Consider the following 17,654-nt stretch of genomic DNA (forward strand, 5'->3'; position numbering starts at 1 on the left):
ACTGTCGTACGACTGCAGGCCTGGGGCTTTGAAGTCCTTAGGCCGTGAGGCCATAAGGATCTCTACTACTAGCGGAGAGGTGCGGGTCACCTGCGGTGCTGCTGGTTGGTTGATGACCTGACTGGTCTCCCCTTTCTTCTCTGTCTGCTCATTGTTATGGGAGCGAGGTGGCTTCTCCCAGTGTGGTGACATTTACGTCGACGATGTCTTCTCTTCGACACCTTGGTCATGCTGTTGCCTTCTGTTCCTATGGGTGCCATGGCTCTATTGTACTCCTCCATCGGGACCTGGTTCCAGTCATCAGTGTGACGAGGTGGATCCAGGACCTGGTCTTGGTTTCTGATGCTAGGTTGTTGGTCGCTTGGCTGTTGGTGCTGATTTTGGTTATGGTGGTTCACGTTTTGCTGTGGTGGATGCTACGGCTGCTGAGGTTGCTATTGTTGTGGCAAGTGTGTTATGGCTACGAATCTCTCTTCTCACGTTTGCATCTGCAAATTGATGTCATGGGCATACTACACCAGCTTGTGAAATTGGCGCACATCGATCACCACAAGAACCGCAGAGGGCTCAACCGGAGGGAGATGCGCATTCACTTGGAGCAGTGGGAAGGTTGGGTTCGACACTTCTAGCACGCCTGGCAAAGCTAAGGGCACTATAAATTGCCCAATAGTCACAGACAGGACCTCAGAATGTGTTGTGGGTTGTTCTTGGCCCCGTTATGACCTGGTTGTTGATGTTAGCAGGTTAGTTGTTGTGCTGCTTGAAGATTCCATTAGATTAGAGATGTATGATAGCAAGTTGGTGAGATTACGACTTTTTGTTATGTTTCCCATAGAGGGTGTTAATTGATGTAGCACGATCTGGTCGCTCCCTTCTATAAGGCAGCTCGGATGTCGGACTGCTACGTGGCCGAGTTGAATTACATGGAAGAAGGATTAGAGGTCCCAGGGTACTTTACCCGGTGTGGGTAGTCCGATGCTTAAGTTAGTGTAGGAGATTGTAGAGAGTTGATAGCTTGTGAATACTAGCAAGTGAGAGATAAATCGCATGTACCTTGTGAGGTTGGAGGTGAAACCCTTATATAGGCGAGCTGTCGTGGGACTCACGAAACATGTCCGAGATCACTGACCTGTGTAACTCAGAGTCTATTCCGCACCCCGAAGATGGACTCCTTGTAAGTTGATAAGGATTATCCAGGCCCATGCAATTCGGGCAGGATGATAGGACCCATTGGCATGCAGCGTGATCCCGAAGAGATCGGAGACAACTGACTCACTTCTAAAAAGAGGCTACATGGCACCTCAGTAGGTCAGTGAGGATGGCGAGCTATTTGGGCCCCGGTCTTAGCTAAGTAACCCGAGGTGACTTGGACTATTGAGGTATCCGAGAATATTAAGATGTCACCAAATCTATGGGTCACTCCACGTGTCATCATGTCACTGGTCGGACCAAATTATCCCTCATCATTAATTTATTCTGATATCATACCTTTCCGATATAGTTGAGAACAAAATAATTGGACTCACTCAGTATTTTATTATTTAAGATATTTAGTTATTGAAATATTGAAATAATGTTTTACTTTTTATTGTTAAATTTCTATTCTTTGAATAATATTTAATTTGAATAGTTTGGAAAGTCGTAATTTATATTGATAGTAGTACATAATTTCATGGTGAATTTTGTAGAAGTTTAAAACTATTAATATTAAGAATATTATTAAATCTATTATAATTATTTTTTTCATTTTTAATGAATATTTTAAAGTTATTATATAATTTGTTAAAATATTTAAATAATTCTTAAATTTTGGGAAATTTTTGTGTTGCATCGATCCCACACCTTACCAGTGTAAGAAAGAAAAAAAGAGAAAAGAAACAATTCTAGGAATTTGCTAGGCCCTACCCTATTTTAACTTAATTATGAGATCATAGCAAGAATAAAGTGGCTGTTCTTAGGTAACTTGCTTTATTCGTTGTGATATAAGGAAGATTGAGCTCCACTATTTGTCTAAAAGTTGCTATTGAATACTATTTTTGTTAAGATTCGTAAGTTTAGCCTTGATAGAGGGGTGGCCACCTAAAAATTCTAGGGATATTATCTAAATTTTTCTATGACTTTTTTCACATTTCTCTTAAATTCACCGTGATTTTTTAAAACCTCCAAAGTCTGGTGGGTCTGTGCTTGGATTAGTGATGATTTTTGTCATAAAAATATTTAATAAGGATGAATGGCCATTCTAGGGTAGTTTGTTGGTCATGTAAAATATTTAAATATTAATGTGGCAAACTTTTATTAATGATCACTAATGGTTATCTAATGGAATCTAATTGAAGATGAGTTTTGAACAATAAAACTCAATGATAAGGGGCTTTCTAGGGAGGTGTTTGGCATTGATGTCATTGCTCTAGAAAATGGTGACACATCAGCGCCATGTTGGAGAAATCGGTGCTCTAGAAAACGGTAACATGTTTAGAACCATTTTTCCATAAAAAATGGTGCTCCAAACCATGTGTTGGAAATCGAGAAGGCATGGCCTAGGGAAACGCCGAATTCGACATTTTCTCAATTTATAACTCATTGTTGCCAATGAGGACATGATGTGGCAGTGATGTGGACTTCCTATAATGGGTACTAGTGCTGAAAACAGATATGAAGCATTGGTACCAAACAGAAGGTGTTGTTGTAGCCCCAGGAAACATCGTACCTGGTAGCAACGTTTCCAAACAAAAAGAAAAGACACCATTTGCTTCCAACCCACACATATACAGCACCGTTTTCTCTGTATATGCATTATCAATGCCAAACATATACTATAGAGGTTTTGAAAAATCATGGTGAGTTTAAGAGAAATGCCAAAAAAAAAACTTACTCCAAAATTTTATTATTCATTATCAAAAGGGAGGTAAATCACTATGGGTAAAGACATAGCCAACCTTACCCCAAAACTCAGCAAACAGAACAGTCACCCTCTTAACCCAACCCAATACAAGGCTTAAAAATCAGAAAACAAAAAACAATCACCCAACAATACTATTAACCTACACAAAAAATGTTTTTGAATTCTAAGTTTCAGAAGCATGTTTTTCTTTGTTTGTTATGATATTATGCTTCATAAATTAATTAAGCATATGGTATCCAGAGATTTTGATGGAATGGATATTAATTCTTCTATGTCAATTACTAAATTATCCCTTTTGTTTCATGAATTTACTAATAACCCACCTTACACTTTGCATTTTATTAACATGTCCTTATGTCCCTATAGCTTGCAGCCAATTTACTTAATCAACCTTCCATTAAAAACTGTTTGTATTGCCACTTAGAAATGGTTGTATGACCACCTAAATCAAGTGAAAATGTTTAAGGGCATGGCTTCATGGTTGTTTATTCCAAAAGTATCCATAGAACCTTATATCAAGCTTTTGGAAAGAAATAATGTTTGGTTAGAAGAAGAGAGTACGAATGGCATCCAAGTTTCTTTGTCTATCATGTAGCTGATCCTCCACTTGAAGTAAATTTTGGGGCTAAAAATAATGTATCTTCCTTCTCTAATTTGAGAACAAAATTGATTGAATAGAGTGACTGCCTTCATTTTATCAAGGGCAAAAATGACATTTTCTTTTTATTTTGATTAAATTTGTTCGAACAGATATTAGGGCCAAAACTGTGTTATTTTTCATTTCCATGGGTAGGTTTTAGTAAATCTGTGAGTGTTTTAGTAAATGACCTTTATTTTGGATCCATGACTGATTAAAAGTAGGATGGTGTAATTATGGGAGTTTTAAAACAGCACTCATAAAAGTGTATAAAAGAAATATACGTGTGCATACAACACTCTAAATAATACCCCAAGCCCAAGTTAACTCTTTCAAAGTGAAATCTTTTTGCTAGTATAAAAGGTTGTATTTGGTATTATTGATGCTTCTACTAGAAAAAGTTGGGATTTATCAATATAAATATTTGATAAAATAAGCCATTGTTTACATAAAAAATTTTCATTTTTAATATTAAATGGAGATACCATTGCCATTTCTTTATGAAACACCATACTTTGATGTTTGTATCATAAATGCCAACACCAACCCAATGCATATTTTTATAGTGAAGTGGCTACATGATGTAATGTAACAAGATAATTTTTCAAAAAATTTGTATTGATAAGAGTTCAATTTTGTAACCACACAGTCTTAGAGTAGAACTAGCTAAAACAGGAAATCATAGCCTTACGTGTACTGTAGTGGCCCTTTCAATAAGTTACATCTAGGGGTGCCACGAGCCGAGCTTCTCACGAGCTATTTGAGTTTAATTTGAATTAGTTTAAACCAAGCTTTGAGCCGAGTTCGAGCCTGATACATAGGCTCGTTTGTTAATTGAGTCAAGCTCAAGTCCAGTGAAACTCGACTCGTGAGGCTCGTGAGCCTAGTATAATAAATTGATAAATTTTTATTATATACATACATACATATACATATAAATGTATAAATATATATATATAAAATAAATATTTTTTTATATATAATAATATTTTTATTTTTTATGTGTAATAGTAAATAATTTTTATAATTCTTACTTTTTTGTATGTAAAATAAAAACAATTTTTTATATGTATAGTAATAAATAATTTTTATAATTATTATTTTGTTGTATGTAAAACAAAAAATATTTTTACATGTATAATTTATATTTTTTAGAAAAATGACTTGTAGTCGAGCTCGAGTCGAGCCCGAACTTACGAGCTTTGAACTGAGCCAAGCTCGAGTTCAAATCTCTAAGCCAAAATCGAGTTCGAGCTCAAACTTAAACTTGAATCTAAAAATATTTCAGCTAGTTGAACTCGAACAACCTTCCACTCGACTCGAACCCACTCCTAGTTACATCATCAATTCAAGATAGGGCCATGGTAACAGATCAAAAGCTTTGATTCAGTTGTTTCAGCACAGGGCTACGACACTGCCCTAGCAAATGTCGGTTGTATTGATAAACCCCAAACATTACCCAACACAACCCAAAATAGTAGCATGTTCTAAAATCAAAATGAAAATACTTTTGCTTTATTATTATTATTTTTTTATAATGTAGCATTTTTAGAAACAAGAAAAATAAAATAATTAATTCATATTAACAATTAATCCTTCCATAAAAATCTGTTAAATGGAAAAGAAAGAAAAATCATTAAAATTGGCAGCAGTTCAACTTAGGGAAGTTATTTCTGAGACAACCAAGCTGGTTAACAATTGCCGACCTGGATTAAATATTAGTAAAGTTATACCGCACTCCACCTGTCCACCCCAACTGTACGGTGGAAATAAAATCTATTTGATGGACTGAATAATAAAAACCCATAAATATTAATTAATTTTTCAAAGATATTAGAATTACCACGAGTCAAAGTTGAACAACATTAATTAAAATAAAACTTGTCTTATCAAATATGATTGATTGACAAGAAATTGTATGGTGATAATCTTGCAAAACTCTGCCAAACGGGCGGGTTCGCATCTAACGCCCACATAGTTGCCCCCCAAAACCGCCCCACACATTTTATGCACGCCGAGTGTCCTCAGGCACGCGCACTAAGATGGCTCGTGCAGACCTCAATTTGACGTCCGTTTGCAAAAAGGTTTAATCCCTTACTCCAGTATTCTTCTCCCATTCTATTGTCAAACTGAAACCTTGGCGCCCCCCTTCTATAGCCCACGGAGATTAACTCTTTCGAGTTCCGCCGGTCGATGCGACGATCATACCGAGGAAAGTGGTCCGTGAGTATTTCTCATTTCCTTTTTTTTTTTTTATCCCATTCATCTTCTAACATTCTCAGATCTGAAATCCGCCGGAGTCAGAGCCTATTTCTTGTTGAATCTGAGCTCAAAGGGAGACCCACTTTTCAGAAGATGCAAGACCGTGACTTAAAGCAGACGTGTCTTAAAGGTCCAAAACAAGAGGCCGAGACCTAGAGCCACAGCTTTATATACAATACAATTCAATTGATCAATTAATCCATGAAAGCCATAGCAACTCTCTTCATCCATCTCCCAAGCTTGATACTAACCTTGTTGGGTGACATCAAGCTTTCAGATACTATCTCCCTATCATCTGTTTTGCATGTTTCTAAGCTTGATACTAACCTTTTTTCAGTCAATAGTATTACCAAGCATATGAACTGCTCAGTAACCTTCTTCCCTGATCGATGTGTTTTTCAGGACTTGGAGACGCAGAAGATGATTGGGACTGGCCGTGAGATGAATGGGATCTATCTGCTCGGGGAGCGGTTTCGTCAGGGAGAGTCAGTAGAGAAGTTGTTTTTTGTTTCTAAGAGTGTGAGTCCGGTTATGCTTTGGCATAACCGATTAGGTCATTTGTCTTTTCGATCTTTACAGAGTCTGTTTCCTACTTTATTTGAGTCTATTGAGTTGTCTCAGCTACAGTGTGAAAGTTGTGAGTTTGCTAAGCATTGTAGAAAGCCTTATTTATTGAGTAATAAAAGGAGTGATAATTCTTTTGATATTGTGCATACTGACGTTTGGGGGCCTTATCATATCCCTTCCATGGGTGGGTACAGATATTTTTTGTTATTTGTTGATGACCATACCCGTTTTTCTTGGGTTTATCTCATGCGTTCACGAGATGAGGTACCTTCCCTGACCCAAAATTTTCACCAAATGATCCTAACCCAGTTTGATGCCAAGATCAAAGTTCTCCGATCTGATAACGCAAAGGAATACTTTGCTAAATCATTGACATCTTATCTTCTTCATCATGGGGTTATCCACCAGAGCTCTTGCCCTCATACACCTCAGCAGAATGGAGTTGTCGAGAGGAAGAATAGGCACATTTTGGAAGTGGCTAGAAGCCTCATGTTTACTTCTAATGTCCCTATTCACTTCTGGGGGGACGCTATCCTCACGGCGGTATACCTTATTAATCGGGTCCCTTCCAGGGTCCTTGATATGCGATCTCCTTTTTCGCTTCTACACCCACGTGAGGACTTGTTTTCTATTCCCCTTAAGACATTCGGTTGCACTTGCTTTGTTCAGCTTCTCGGACCCCATCCCTCCAAGTTCGAACCCAAAGCCTCCAAATGCATCTTCCTTGGTTATGCACAAACTCAAAAGGGTTATTACTGTTATGATCATGTCTTCGGGAGGAAGTTTGTCTCCATGGATGTCACTTTCTTTGAGGGGACACCCTATTATCCTCGGGTTGCCCTTCAGGGGGAGAATAGTGAGAGATGGGGGTTTGAGTTCTTGTCTTCAGGGGGAGAGCAGTGAGAGTGGGGCAGTTCCTTTACCTATTCCATTGGGTGATGAGAACTACAATGGTGAGGGTGGTCAGAGGGATTAGGAGTTGAGGGAAAGCTACAATGGTGAGGGTAGTCAGAGGGATCAGGAGTTGAGGGTTTATCACAGGCGGTGCAGGCAGGTTGATCCTAATCATCAGCAGTCCAGACCAGCTCCAATCTCATCTGCAGCTCCAGGTCCAGATACTTCAGTCCCAGAGCCCACAGAGACTTCCCCTACAGATGATCTTGACCTTCCAATTGCAGTCCGTAAAGGGAAACGACATTGTACCACATCCACAGCCCACTGTATTTCCCATTTTTTATCCTATGGTCGCCTATCTCCTACCTACAAGTCCTACCTTAGCTCCATTTCCAATGTCCCTATTCCAAGAACAGTGCAAGAAGCCCTATCCGTCCTTGAATGGAAAGATGCAATGCAAGTTGAGATGGATGCTCTGTTGAAGAACAACACCTGGGAGGTAGTTGATTTGCCAAAAGGAAAGAAACCAGTTGGGTGCAGATGGGTATTTACGGTGAAGCATAATGCAGATGGATCTATTGAGAGGTATAAAGCTCGGTTAGTTGCAAGAGGGTTTACACAGACTTATGGCATAGATTACTTGGAGACATTTGCATCGGTAGCCAAGATGACTACTATTCGAGTTCTCTTGTCCCTTGCAACAAGTCACACTTGGCCTTTATACCAAATGGACGTGAAAAATGCCTTTCTGAATGGAGATCTGCAGGAAGAAGTTTACATGCGTTTGCCTCCTGGCTTCTATGATGCAGAAGTAGGTAAGAAGGTCTGCCGGCTCAACAAGGCTTTGTATGGTTTGAAACAGTCACCTAGGGCTTGGTTTGATAGATTCAGACTAGCACTTGTGAAGTTTGGATATGTACAGGCCCAGTCAGATCATACCCTATTCATCAAGAGGGTGGAGTCCTCTTTGACACTGTTGGCAGTATATGTTGATGATATTATGGTCACAGGGAATGATAGCCATGAGATTGAGTCTCTTAAACAGCTTCTTCACCAAGAATTTGAGGTGAAGGACCTTGGTGTACTCCGGTATTTTTTGGGTATTGAGGTTGCTAGATCCAAACAGGGGATCTTTATATTGATCAATTAATCCATGAAAGCCATAGCAACTCTCTTCAACAATGCTATCAGCCTATGCCTCCTTGATCGCTTCCACCATCAAATCCAAGACTACATTTTCTCGGGCCTCCCTATTCTCCCTTGGCCTTCTCAGCTCATGCTCATCTTCGAAGAATTCAGTGGGATCACCCGCAATCAAGTCTATGAGGGGGCCGAGTTGTACCACCAAGATCACCCCCTCGATCGAACGTCTAAAGGTGTGCAAGGCCCCCAAAGAAAAGAACCTTGCCATCACAGTAAGGAAAGGCAAAGAGGTCGTGGATGCCTTCGAAGGAGTTCAGCTCAAATGGAAATTCGTTTGCTCTAATAACGAGAGGACTGGCAGAGCGACAATTTGAGCTCAGATTCAACAAGAAATACAGAGAATAGGTGTTGGATTTTTTACTTGCAATTTGTGTTAAGCAAATCGAAGGCACTCAAGGAGGATAAGAAGGTAGTAAAGATTCATACTCTCGGCTTCTTTTACGAGGAGGCGGAGGCGGAGGTGTATGGGGATCAATCAATCTCGACCCACTCCTTGTTTGAACGGTATGAACAAAAGAGGGGACTGGGTTTTAGCTCGGTTACTCGTGAAAATCGGTTGAAAACTGTTGGAAAATGGGGTCACTGTACCTTAGAGGATAAGCTCCGATTTAGAACATTATTTGCCCCCTACTCATTTTTAATGACTTTCCTATTGGGTTATACATAAATTCGTTTTCAGGATACAGAGCTTTGGGCGATAATGAACAATCACCAAAGTTGAAGAATCTTCAAAAAAACCTTTTGTGAGGCATACCGAACTGAGAAAGAGAGAGGATTTTGAAAATTTGTGTTTCTGAAGTCTGATTCCTATTACTTAAATAGTTTATGAAGAGGTATGAAGAAAAAGATAGGTGTTGGTTAAAAGGCTGTTAACAGTTAATGGCTATTAACTTTGAATTATGCCTCTTGATCACACCCAATTGAATTGTGATTGTTGATCTCATCAATGTTGATGCACCAAAGCCAAAATCGTCTTTTGCGAGCCATGTAGGTGCATGCAAAATGTGCCTTCATTGCGTGCACACACGTGTACACACGCAGTATCAAACCTCCACATTCTTTTCTATTATTTCTAAGAAGTGTAAATTAATTTCTATTAAAATACTGAAAATAAAGTTTATAATTTTTCAATGTAGAACAAGTTGAAAACTGGGTTTTGTGAGAGAAAAACCAATTTTCCAATCAGGTGTACAAGTACAATTTCTCATGTAATTAACCAATCAAATCCATTGAATTTAATCTCTTACGAGATTAAAATCCAACAAAAACAATATGAACAATTGGCTGAAAGAGTGAAATGTATCTCCGATAAATAAATATTCCGGCTGAACTCGAAAAGTTCATCTCCGATGGGTTATGAAAAGGGGCGCAAAGGTTTTAGTTCGGCAGAAGAATGGGAGAAGAATACTAGGGAACCTTTTTGGGCGAGATGGAATGAACGGAAATATTTGCAAAAGGACGTCAAAGGGAGGCCGCACGAGCCATTTTAGTGCGCGTGCCTGAGGACACGCGGCGCACATAAAATGTATGAAACGTTTTTGGGGGGCAACTATGTGGGGTGGGGGGGGGCAGATGCGAACCCATTCTATACGTCAAAGTTTGTTTATCGTGTACACATGTTTGTATGCCCGGATATTGCAAGTAAAGTGTCCTATGTTCCATGAGACCCGATCTGCTGCTGGCGCTCCACTCACGCCTCACATGCACATAGTACCATGTATTGAGAATATCTCCTATACTTATAGGTAATTATTTATGAGAGATATTCTCAATACATGGTAAATGTGCATGTGAGACGCCTCCGTATAAGTAGCAGATCCCGTTCCATGTTCCCACATTCTCCTTCAGTTTCAGTCTTAGTCCTGCAGGTGATGATAGCAATATATTAAATTTGATGTTTGTCATAGATCCATAAATTAGTGGGAAAACAAATTAAGAAAACGGAGGGTAAATATGAAAACAAAAATCTGATTATTTGACGAAGTGAAGAAGAAACCATGCTTTAATGTCTCTCTTTTATAAATGAAATGATGGTGATAATGGCCATAATAAATATACATGCAGAGGAAGCCAAACTGTTTTTGACTTGACAATTTGAAGAGAATGGACACATTATTTAATTCATGATAGGACTGAAAGAGACAATAAGCTAACTAAGAGAGCCTATTTTTTTTTTTCTTTAATTGTTTTCCCTACTCTTCTAAAGAATTTTCGAGGTGAATAACATTCAGTCTTTCCATCGAAAGATGATGTGGTTAAATCTATGCAAAATGTTATTTATTTAATTATTTGTTTTGAAATCAATTCAAGTAAAATGTTAATTAGATAGGGATCCTTCTTTACCCCAAAAAAAAATTTGGTTAATATTGTTTTCTAAATTGTTCATTTCAGTTAAATGGGTTTATCCTGTATAAATTTGACGTAGAAGTTTTGATGAAGGGTTACATGTATGAACGCAATAATAAAAAAATTGACTCCTATTCCGTGGGAGGAATATATCCGACCAGTAGATGCCTTTTGTATTTTAATTTTAAGGTTTAGGGTTTAGATTAGGATCTAGAGTTTATGAATTAGGGGTTTAGGATTTAGGACTTTGGTGGCATGAAAAGATAGCATTTTTTATTTAATAGAACAAGAGGTGGTCTAAGCACTTACGAGCATTAATCTCAATACGTGGCAGAGGAATATTATAAAGTTGAAATTTATCAAGTGAGGACAAGATGATGTGGCCTAACACATGGATCATTTTCAATCGCTAACTAACTGCCATGTGGATGTCTCCCATCATCAAAAGATCTTTTAGATTTCAATCCTTTTCTTTTCTCCTTTTTACTTTTCAATAAAAGTTTTCTGATTTACTTATCAAGAAGATTAAAAAAAATCTAGATTATATGACTAACTATAAAACCCTTCTTTTTTTTTAATAAGCACCCTTTTCTTATTTTATTTATATATATATATATATATATATATATTTTTTTTTTTAATTGAAAAGATCTATACTTTCATAATTGGTAAAAAGATATGGTACCGAAAGGGCTTTAATCAATCAGAGCACCTCATAATTGGTAAATTTTGGTAAGAACATTCCTGATTGATTATCCCTTAATTGGTTACAAAATTTTCCGGTAACATGTATTTCTGATATCATGTTGGAACTTATTAAATATTAGTTGCTTTGAAATAATTGAGGTTAGAAGTTAGAACACCAGAAGGTGCCGATGCTGACTGGTGGGCTTGCTCACTGTTCAGATGAAGAAAATGGACCAAAGGTAACAATATGCCCATAGGATTATCTTAGATTAAAATTGTCCTCTAGAAAAGACGCCCATTTCATTCTGAAGCAAATGGGCTCCGGTGCCAGTAACCACATATATTTGATCGTGATATGATGAAGACAAGTGGCAAAGATATTTGTTATTTGTACGTCAGTCATTAAATCAGATGTTTTAATCCCATGAATGTATGACAAAAAATGAAACAGTAAAAATAATATAGAATAATATGAAGGTCATTTCCATTATCACAAAATATATGTACTAATTCATGGATATAGGACCCACGAATCGACATGGAGATTGAATAATGGGGACCATGTTAGTTGCCTCTTCGCAACAGAAATATATTTAAGAACTTCCCTTGAATCTGACTTTACCCTCTCTTGACTGAATTTTTTTATTAATATAATATTTTTTTTCTCTCCCATCTCCCATTAGAAGAAGAAAAAGGCTAAAATGCTTCATGGGCTGTAAAGTCGAAAGAGGGTAAAGTTTGATACACAATGCGGATAATTTAAGGATAGATCACTATGCCATGACAAAAGATAGCCGAGTTCAATTAACCAGTTGAATTTTGAATTTTGACTTTTTTTTTTTTATCTGCTGATTCCCTCTCTCTCTTCTGAGGACTGAGGCTAAGAGAATAGGTTACGGGTCTGATAGACTTCAAAAACTGCCCCCCAATTAGGACAGGACAATTTAGGATGTGTAGGAGCAGTTCACATCTGCCCTGAATTTACCCTAAAAACCTTTTTTAATATGCATTAAAAATACCTCTCGTATTTGTTATTGGAAAATGTTTTTAATATATTATTAAAATGTACATAGGACGTTTTTGAGGCGCATTCTGCGGGGTAAATGTGACTTTCCGTAGAAATTATATAGAAACCAAATGACCCATAAGAAGACATGCTGACATGCTTAAGGCACATTTTTCTCGTTCTCTCTAGGGTGTATGTAGACTGTAGCATGGTTTCTAGGCAGTTGAGTTGCCCTATTTCTAGAACTAGGGCAAATACGTAACAAATAGAAAACGCCATTACTCAATATTGGTACCAACCATCGGGGGTCTTGGGAGGAATAAACTGGATACAGTCATCACCTTTTGGCACATTTCTTCGCACAAGGCGGCCACTCTCAAACTTAAACATGCAATCTCGCGCTTACTAACCCAAAGATTTTACCACTACACCAATTAATAGCACATAAGTATGTAGCTGTGATTTATTTTATTTAACCACCAATCTATTCATTCAGTCTTACAGACTTTAACAGTTGTAGTGTTTTTAGTCGAGACTTTATCACATGGGTGGTCTTTTTTTTTTTTTTTAATTTTGAATGGGTAGTCATTTCGTTCAACTGAAAATCTAAAGTTGGACTGTCAAGTGAGATTCCTAGCACCTTCCTTCCCAGATCTCAAATTACAAGGTTTGAATGATGTCCACATAAATAATCTCAGTTGCCATTACTGAACTTAGAAAGTATTGAAAAAAAAAAGAAAAAAATGAAGTATCTTAGCATATTGCAGTCAAAACATTAGAAATAAAAGAAGCAAGGGATTGCCTGGACGGAAGTTTTTTCTGCTTTTAATTTGCTGTCCAAAGCAATGGCATAGTTGCTCGACAGGACTTTCCTTCGGTATCTTTGAAAATATAGCCCCAAAAAGTTGTTTTTCTTTTCTACTTCTAAACAACTTCACTTTGCTTTGTTAAAAGGATAAAAAAAAAAAACCCTTTTCTATTTTCCCTTAATTTTGATAAACAGAAAAATATAAGAAATTGACCATGGTGAGCCCTGGACTTTAAGGTTTGAAAGAAGCCCTTTTAGGGTATTGATTAGGGGTTAACAGTACATTTTATGTGACTGAATATTGGCTACTTTATCCACAGAAGGCATGCTGGGCAGTTAAGCAGGTTTAATCCAGACACTTCCATAAGAAGGAGGGGTGCCAAGTGACCTATCCACTGCCTAGAGTATAACGAATTCACATATGCGCCCCACAGAGGGTGTCCCACAGTATACCTCAACCATGTACTAAAAATATTTTCTACTCTCACAATTTTGGGGGAGATGCTCCCAATGTACGTTGAGATACACATGTAGGACGTTTGGGGGGGCACAGATGTAACCTCGGGTATAACTAAGGTTGAGTTTGATTGGAAATTTATTAAAACTTTAATGTAGCCAAACCCTAATCTGAACCTGATTGAGTTGATATTCTTCAAATCAAGCAAATGCAAGAGTTGCAGCTGTGCCGCTGACTAAACCACATTTTATGGTTCTAAAAGTTTCTTTTCATCTAAAGCTTTAGCTTTTAACCTACATTTCAAGGGTTTGGCAAACCGAAAACGCCGAGAATTTGCCACAAAACGCTCAAAGTGCAAATGGAAACAATGTCTCGTTAGATCTTCTTTGTCCAAGCGAAAGAATTAAACAAGGGGGGGGGGGGGGTTTATAGTTCAGTCCACCTTTAGGGTGGAACTAGGATTTTTAAGGGTGGACTGAATCTTATCCATGGATTGATGTCAAATCTATGGACAGGATGCGATTTATAAGATGGATTGATGCCAAATTTATAAGGTGGATTAGGAGAGGCTGCAATTCAGATTTCTGAAGTGAATTGCAGTCCACTTATCCCTTAAAAGCTTTGCCACTTTAGCAGTAGTTCGCAGAGATGGGAAATGGCAACATAAGTTGAGAGCCTTGAGGAGAATCAGTCCCAGGTAATTTGGTCCATAATGATGGGAAATGAACACAAAAACTAACACCATCCCTCTCCCTCCTCCTGTCGCCTATCATTCCCTTTCATGTCACTCGTGACAGCTCTCCCATCTCCATACAAGGGCTTAAGCAAAGCACCAAATAGACTCCTAGCATCTCACCGCCTCGCTCACACACCAAAATCCACAATATTGAATGGAGGCTGATGTACCCAATCAAGGCCTACCCACTGGAGTGGTTGTCCTTGTCCATTCAACGCCCAATCCACCTAAGCTCTCCTCTCCTCATTCTATTGTAGTTTTCTCTCTTTTTCTAACACCATCCCTTATTTTGTTCCAAAACTTTTAGGGTGTGGCTGAAACGAATGGTTAGAGGTGTAACTTAGAGGCCGGCTAACCCTGGTGGCGGGTGGTGGAGCTACCATATTCGCCTTTTCATTCAAATATCGGAGGATGATATGTACAAGACAGGCAGATCTTTTGCCTCGTGGTGTAGGCTATTGAGCAACTTGCACTATGATAATCAATCAAACATGTAGAGTCCCTCTTGGAAAAGGATTGCCATTTGGGCTAGTTGTATTTATTAGATTTTTGGAAAGGGTTGGCCAAAAATAGAATAAGGTTTTCTCTTTGAATTACAACAAGCTTTGGAGAGAAAGATGAGCAAAGGAAATATGGAAATTTAGGAGGAATAGTACTTATTACTTTTTATTTGTACATTATTATATGAAGGCATATATAATTAAGTTGAGTACCACACGATAATGCAACTTTTTCATTTGAAACAAAAACAGAGGGTCATTCAAGAAATTTAAAATCAAAATTAATCTTGTCCTTTTTTATACCTGCCATCTCAAAGAAGAAAAAATGCAAATTAATGAACAGGGTGGTTTGCTCCAAGAGCAAACAAACAGAATCAAGGAAGAAAATAATGAACAAAGGAAAGAGAATCAAGTGCAGAGAAACCAGAGTGAGAGTAAGAAAATATGTATATATATATATATATATATAAAAGGAAAAGAACCAAAAGGGAAAATGAAAGTTGGAGACATGATTTGGGGGTTTTTGTTTTGATTCACCAGGGACTAGCACTCTCAGAAGAGCCTAACAGTTGTTCCAAATACTCCGTCCCCAAGTCCTCCAACTCCATCACATTCTCTATTCGCACTTCTCGTCCTTTGTTCTTCTTGCTCACGGACTTTCGTCTGATGGAGTGTCTCTTCTTCAGTGCCACCACAGGCGAGCACCCGTCTTCGCAGCCATATTTCATGTCTCGGAGTGACTGACGGACATGCTCCACCGGGAAATTAAGAACCGCCATGGAACCACGCATCGAAAAAGCCGCTTGGTCATAGGCCAGAGCGGCAGCCTCCGCACTGTCAAACGTCCCCAGCCAAACCCGTATGCCGTGCCTAGTGGAATCCCTAATCTCTGCTGCAAATTTCCCCCATGGTCGTCTTCGAACCCCTCTGTACGTCTTCTGCTTGGTCATGGGCTCTTCTTTCTCCTTGGAAGTCACTTCTTCATCCTTTACTCTGGCAGAGAATTGGGTCTCCGGTGGGTCTCTGGCAGCCTCAGCCAAAACATCAAAGAGGAGCATCTCTTCCGAATCGTTTACATTGAATGGGAGGGAATTATCACTGAAAGCAAACCCATCCCATGAGAAATATTCCGGCGAACTCATTGAAGATTCTGGGGAGAAATCGGAATTTTGAGAGGATTGGAAGAAAGAAGAATCAGATTGAAAGAAAGGAGAGTCCATGTCCAAATAGCTAGCCGGATTTTGGTTTGAAGTTGGTTCTTCTTTGATCACTACTTCTCGTTGTATGTAGTCCATCCAATCTTGAAAATATTTTGAAGACCAACCCCCCTTATATACCCGACGAAGAAAAAAAAGGGAAGAGAATGAAGAAGGGTAAAAAGAATTGGGCAAGGGAGGAAAGATGATGAGCCACCTTGGGGCCCTCTTGGGATAGTTTAATTTGGTGCCTTCACTTGAAATAGGCATGCGCATAGTAGTAGATACTAGATAGGAAGGGTTATTTTGCACGTGGGTCAAATGACGCAAGGCGGCCAGGTCAGAGCAACACTTTTGCTTACGTTAGCCTGATGATCTCATTTCATCTCAATCACCCAATCACCCTTCATGGCACGTTCAGGTGGCGTCTTCAATTCTTAGAGAGTTGGGACTTGGGACATGATGTAGCGCGATCTGACTACTCCCTTCTGGAGGATGATTTGGCTTTCAGTCGGGCAACGTTAGGTGAATCTGCAAGACAGCAAATCAGAGAACCCGAGGTGGCTAACCCGGCGAGGTCGCTCCGATGCTTAAGTCAGTAAACTATGATGGGAGCTGAAAAAACTTTGAGAGATAGAGAGCTAGAGAGCTAGAGAGTAGAAAAATCACACGTACCTTGTGTCATTGGGGTTGGTGCCTTTATATAGTCGAGCCCTCACGGGTTTTGCGGATCGGTTCCGGGATCTTCGTCCTGATGGGATCTGTTTTCGCTTTAATTGGGGAGTAACGTTATCAATTAATAAAGATTATCAATTCCGCCCGATCTGAGTGGGGAGAAGATTAGGCCTGTTGTTATGCGACGTGATCCCGTGGGGTTCAGAGTCTACTGGAGAAACTTTCGGGATTGTTACATGGTGGTCCAGGTCAGTAGCCCCAAGCTGATACTTCAGTCTTTTAGTTCCAAACTGGATTGAATGCCGAGGTGCCTCGATGCCGAGGTGCCTCGATGCTGAGGTGACTCTACGCCGAGGTGACCCTGTGCCGAGGTGACCCTATGCCAAGGTGATTGAATACACGAGCTCAATTGTTGCAAACTAGGCTTGCCAGGCTGAGCTGTCATCTCTTAGTTAGGTTGTGTCCACGTGTCCCCTTCTCGCTAGGTCGCGCCAAATCACCCTTCATCAATTGCCCCCCACTCCCCGTGCCAGGGGTCAACCCGGTGCAAGGAGTTCATGGACGATCTAGGTGGATTTGGCGCGGGGTCTGACAATCTGAAGAGCGAATTGCTGGCCGGCCTATTCAACCGTCTTGCTCAACCACGAAATGACCCAGATTGCGTCCCGGGTACACGCGGACGTCACGTTGTTTATAAACTCTACGGACGTCAAAGAGCACGCTCAACCGATTTTGTCATCGGGTGTCGTGCAATCGGTTTTCATGAGAGTCATTGGAT

General features: G+C 39.3%; 1 protein-coding gene and 1 long non-coding RNA gene across 2 annotated transcripts; one reads left to right on the top strand and one right to left on the bottom strand.

Moving 5' to 3' along the window:
* The first annotated feature begins 5,654 nt into the window (after window positions 1-5,654).
* LOC148878832 (uncharacterized) lies at window positions 5,655-6,504 on the top strand. Its single transcript, XR_016104559.1, has 3 exons — window positions 5,655-5,762; window positions 5,844-5,931; window positions 6,204-6,504. It is a non-coding gene; the product is annotated as an uncharacterized LOC148878832 (long non-coding RNA).
* An 8,769-nt stretch (window positions 6,505-15,273) lies between these two features.
* Window positions 15,274-16,410, bottom strand: LOC148878833 (ethylene-response factor C3-like). Its single transcript, XM_088965659.1, has one exon. It carries the CDS (start codon window positions 16,298-16,300, stop codon window positions 15,539-15,541), a length of 762 nt encoding a protein of 253 aa, XP_088821785.1. The 5' UTR covers window positions 16,301-16,410; the 3' UTR covers window positions 15,274-15,538.
* Window positions 16,411-17,654: the final 1,244 nt, after the last annotated feature.

Source organism: Nelumbo lutea, chromosome 1 (genome assembly GCF_056320005.1).
Source record: "Nelumbo lutea isolate HS-2025 chromosome 1, American lotus-T2T, whole genome shotgun sequence".
Classification (NCBI taxonomy): domain Eukaryota; kingdom Viridiplantae; phylum Streptophyta; class Magnoliopsida; order Proteales; family Nelumbonaceae; genus Nelumbo; species Nelumbo lutea.